The sequence below is a fragment of the Penaeus japonicus genome, unplaced genomic scaffold (genome assembly GCF_977035675.1).
Source record: "Penaeus japonicus unplaced genomic scaffold, GWHDUDI00000001_assembly GWHDUDI00000016, whole genome shotgun sequence".
In the NCBI taxonomy this organism is placed as follows: Eukaryota; Metazoa; Arthropoda; class Malacostraca; order Decapoda; family Penaeidae; genus Penaeus; species Penaeus japonicus.
This window is the reverse complement of record NW_028234418.1, coordinates 4,516,687-4,521,686: the sequence shown is the minus strand read 5'-3', so window position 1 is coordinate 4,521,686 and position 5,000 is coordinate 4,516,687. Positions and strand designations below refer to the sequence as shown.

At 49.4% G+C, this 5,000-nt stretch overlaps 1 protein-coding gene across 1 annotated transcript in view; it reads left to right on the top strand.

Annotated features, from left to right (window-relative positions):
* The window catches only part of LOC122255310 (facilitated trehalose transporter Tret1), a 15,471-nt gene that overhangs the window by 9,842 nt on the left and 629 nt on the right, over window positions 1-5,000 (top strand). The window contains exons 3-6 of the mRNA XM_043019277.2: window positions 2,841-2,991; window positions 3,551-3,713; window positions 4,019-4,732; window positions 4,885-5,000. The exon at window positions 4,885-5,000 is cut by the window's right edge and continues 2 nt beyond it. Coding sequence (XP_042875211.1) covers window positions 2,841-2,991; window positions 3,551-3,713; window positions 4,019-4,732; window positions 4,885-5,000 — 1,144 coding nt within the window. The remainder of the gene's footprint in view (window positions 1-2,840; window positions 2,992-3,550; window positions 3,714-4,018; window positions 4,733-4,884) is intronic.

The following is a 5,000-nucleotide window of genomic DNA, read 5'->3' as shown; positions in this document are numbered from 1 at the left end:
TTTACTCATTTCTCGACAGCTGGGTCTGATCTTTACTCATTTCCCGACAGCTTGGTCTGATCTTTACTCATTTCTCATCAGCTGGGTCTGATCTTTACTCATTTCTCATCAGCTGGGTCTGATCTTTACTCATTTCTCGACAGCTGGGTCTGATCTTTACTCATTTCCCGACAGCTGGGTCTGATCTTTACTCATTTCTCGACAGCTGGGTCTGATCTTTACTCATTTCTCATCAGCTGGGTCTGATCTTTACTCATTTCTCATCAGCTGGGTCTGATCTTTACTCATTTCTCGACAGCTGGGTCTGATCTTTACTCATTTCTCATCAGCTGGGTCTGACCTTTACCCATTTCTCATCAGCTGGGTCTGATCTTTACTCATTTCTCGACAGCTGGGTCTGACCTTTACCCATTTCTCATCAGCTGGGTCTGATCTTTACTCATTTCTCGACAGCTGGATCTGATCTTTACTCATTTCTCATCAACTGGGTCTGATCTTTACTCATTTCTCATCAGCTGGGTCTGATCTTTACTCATTTCTCGACAGCTGGGTCTGATCTTTACTCATTTCCCGACAGCTGGGTCTGATCTTTACTCATTTCCCGACAGCTGGGTTTGATCTTTACTCATTTCTCGACGGCTGGGTCTGATCTTTACTCATTTCTCATCAGCTGGGTCTGATCTTTACTCATTTCTCATCAGCTGGGTCTGATCTTTACTCATTTCTCGACAGCTGGGTCTGATCTTTACTCATTTCTCATCAGCTGGGTCTGATCTTTACTCATTTCTCATCAGCTGGGTCTGATCTTTACTCATTTCTCATCAGCTGGGTCTGATCTTTACTCATTTCTCGACAGCTGGGTCTGATCTTTACTCATTTCTCATCAACTGGGTCTGATCTTTACTCATTTCTCGACAGCTGGGTCTGATCTTTACTCATTTCTCATCAGCTGGGTCTGATCTTTACTCATTTCTCGACAGCTGGGTCTGATCTTTACTCATTTCCCGACAGCTGGGTCTGATCTTTACTCATTTCCCGACAGCTGGGTTTGATCTTTACTTATTTCTCATCAACTGGGTCTGATCTTTACTCATTTCTCGACAGCTGGGTCTGATCTTTACTCATTTCTCATCAACTGTGTCTGATCTTTACTCATTTCCCGACATCTGGGTCTGATCTTTACTCATTTCTCGACAGCTGGGTCTGATCTTTACTCATTTCTCATCAGCTGGGTCTGATCTTTACTCATTTCTCGACAGCTGGGTCTGATCTTTACTCATTTCTCATCAGCTGGGTCTGATCTTTACTCATTTCTCATCAGCTGGGTCTGATCTTTACTCATTTCTCATCAGCTGGGTCTGATCTTTACTCATTTCTCGACAGCTGGGTCTGATCTTTACTCATTTCTCGACAGCTGGGTCTGATCTTTACTCATTTCTCGACAGCTGGGTCTGATCTTTACTCATTTCTCGACAGCTGGGTCTGATCTTTACTCATTTCTCATCAGCTGGGTTTGATCTTTACTCATTTCTCGACAACTGGGTCTGATCTTTACTCATTTCTCATCAGCTGGGTCTGATCTTTACTCATTTCTCGACAGCTGAGTCTGTTCTTTACTCATTTCTCGACAGCTGGGTCTGACCTTTACTCATTTCTCATCAGCTGGGTCTGATCTTTACCCATTTCTCATCAGCTGGGTCTGATCTTTACTCATTTCTCGACAGCTGGGTCTGACCTTTACTCATTTCTCGACAGCTGGGTCTGATCTTTACTCATTTCTCGACAGCTGGGTCTGACCTTTACTCATTTCTCGACAGCTGGGTCTGATCTTTACTCATTTCTCATCAGCTGGGTCTGATCTTTACTCATTTCTCGACAGCTGGGTCTGACCTTTACTCATTTCTCGACAGCTGGGTCTGATCTTTACTCATTTCTCATCAGCTGGGTCTGATCTTTACTCATTTCTCATCAGCTGGGTCTGATCTTTACTCATTTCTCGACAGCTGGGTCTGATCTTTACTCATTTCCCAACAGCTGGGTCTGATCTTTACTCATTTCTCGACAGCTGGGTCTGACCTTTACTCATTTCTCGACAGCTGGGTCTGATCTTTACTCATTTCTCATCAGCTGGGTCTGATCTTTACTCATTTCTCATCAGCTGGGTCTGATCTTTACTCATTTCTCATCAGCTGGGTCTGATCTTTACTCATTTCTCATCAGCTGGGTCTGATCTTTACTAATTTCCCGACAGCTGGGTCTGATCTTTACTCATTTCTCGACAGCTGGGTCTGACCTTTACTCATTTCTCGACAGCTGGGTCTGATCTTTACTCATTTCTCATCAGCTGGGTCTGATCTTTACTCATTTCTCATCAGCTGGGTCTGATCTTTACTCATTTCTCGACAGCTGGGTCTGACCTTTACCCATTTCTCATCAGCTGGTTCTGATCTTTACTCATTTCTCATCAGCTGGGTCTGATCTTTACTCATTTCTCGACAGCTGGGTCTGACCTTTACTCATTTCTCGACAGCTGGGTCTGATCTTTACTCATTTCTCATCAGCTGGGTCTGATCTTTACTCATTTCTCGACAGCTGGGTCTGATCTTTACTCATTTCTCATCAGCTGGGTCTGATCTTTACTCATTTCTCGACAGCTGGGTCTGATCTTTACTCATTTCTCGACAGCTGGGTCTGATCTTTACTCATTTCTCATCAGCTGGGTCTGACCTTTACTCATTTCTCATCAGCTGGGTCTGATCTTTACTCATTTCTAGACAGCTGGGTCTGATCTTTACTCATTTCTCGACAGCTGGGTCTGACCTTTACTCATTTCTCATCAGCTGGGTCTGGTGAGTCTGGTGGGACTGTCTTACTTCTCCCTGGGTGCCATGCTGCCCTGGCCCTCCCCGGCACTCTCTGACATGGCCGAGAACAATGCCACTTTGGTTGGCACTGAGATCACTCTTACGTCGGCGGAAAAGGACATGACAGGTTAGTTAATTAGTTAAAGCCTGTTTGGTCTATGAGGGCGTGTTTGTGTGTTTGTGTTTGTGTGTGTGTCGGGGTGGGGGTGGGGGGGGTGGGGGTTAGGAAAGAGGGAAGAGGGATGGGATTGTGGAAGGGTGTGTGGGTTTGTAGGGGGGGGAGGGGGTGGTAAGGGGGTTGGGGGTGTACGTGTGTGTGTGTGTGTGTGTGTGTGTGTGTGTGTGTATGTGTGTGTGTGCGTGTGTGTGTAGGGGTGGATATACAGTTGAGGTGTGCACGTGTATTTGTAAGTGTGGATATAAGTTGCATGTTAGGGGGAGTATGTGCGTGAGCGTGTATCTATGTGTATGTGCTTGTCTAGATATATTCTATCCATGCGCATATGTTACAAACACACACACACACACACACACACACACACATCCCACAGACACACACACAGACACACCCACAAACACACACATCCCACAGACACACACACACACCCTCCCCACAAACACACACACCCTCCCCACAACAACCCCCCTCCCTTCCCAACCCCCCTCACCCCCTCCTCGCGCCGCAGGAAGCCTCGTATACCTCGGGACGCTGTTCGGTGCCTGGGTGGCCGGAATCCTCGTGAGTGTCGTGGGGCGCCGGCGGTCCCTGCAACTCATTGTGATTCCTTATATAGTGGGTTGGCTCATCAACGGCCTGGCACCTAATCCTCCTGTGCTCCTCACCGGAAGGTAATGTTTATTTTCTTAGAATTAAATGTCGTGGTCTTCTTTTTTTCTGGTTCGTTTAGAGGTTGTGGTGGTGAGGTTTCATTTTATTTTTTATTTATTATGATTTGTATTTGTAATTGAGGGAGTAAAAAAAAAAATCTGATTTTTAGAATTTAGGTTCTTCTTTTTGTGTGTGTGTGTTTTTTTAAATGTAAATGATAGTGAAGGAAATAAATCAGGGTTTACGAAGAACAATTATCCTGAGATAAGGTTCGTGTTATGGACATTGCAGATAACTCTCGCTTCCTCCCGACGCTTCCTCTTAGGTTCATCCTCGGCCTCGCGGGCGGGATGACCACCATCGCCGGCTACGCCTTTGTGGTAGAGCTGTCGGACGCCCACCTGCGCGGCACCATGGCCACCATCCCCACCATGGGCATCGTGCTGGGCGGCCTGTACACCGTGTCCCTCGGCTACGTGCTCCCGTGGCACATCCTCGCCTTCGTGTGCATCCTGCCGCCGCTGCTGCTCCTGGCCGGCTCCTCCCTGCTGCCGGAGTCGCCGTCCTACCTGGTGGTCAAGGGGCGTCGTCAGCAGGCGCTCGTCATCCTGCGGCGCCTGCGCGGGGACTACGCCGACGTGGAGGCGGAGGTGGCCGACCTGGAGCGGCGGAACCGCGTGGGCGGCGGGGGCGGCGGCGGCGGCTGGCGGGACCTGCTGAAGGCGGACGTGCTCAAGCGCATCGCCGTCGTGATCGTCCTGTTCGCCCTCATGCAACTCAGCGGCAACTTCGTGTTCATGATCTACACGGCGCGCGTCCTGCAGGCCACGGGGGCGCCGCTCGACCCCGACGCCATCACGGCCATCGCGGGGGCGCTCAAGGTGGGCGGGACGCTGGCGGCCATCCTGCTCATGGACCGCGTCGGCCGCAGGAACTGCCTCATCGGCTCTCACGCCGTCAACGCCGCCTGCCTCCTCATCCTCGGGACGTACGTCTACCTGGCCGAGGGCGCCGAGCCGGGCGACGACACCTACGCCAGGTGAGCGCCTCCGCGGGACCTCCGGAAATCGCATTCACATCTCTTCCACTAACTTGTATCACATAACGAGTAAAATATCACATCAACCATAAAATACGGATTACAAGTAGACTTCCAAAAAGTATTAATTAATTTCTCCCGACGCGTCCCAGGTTGAAGTGGGTGCCCACCGTGTGCGTGACCGTCGCCCTCTTCTTCTGCGACATCGGCGTCCACCCCGTGCCGTACGTCCTCTCGTCCGAGTACTTCCCGACCAATCTCAGGGCTC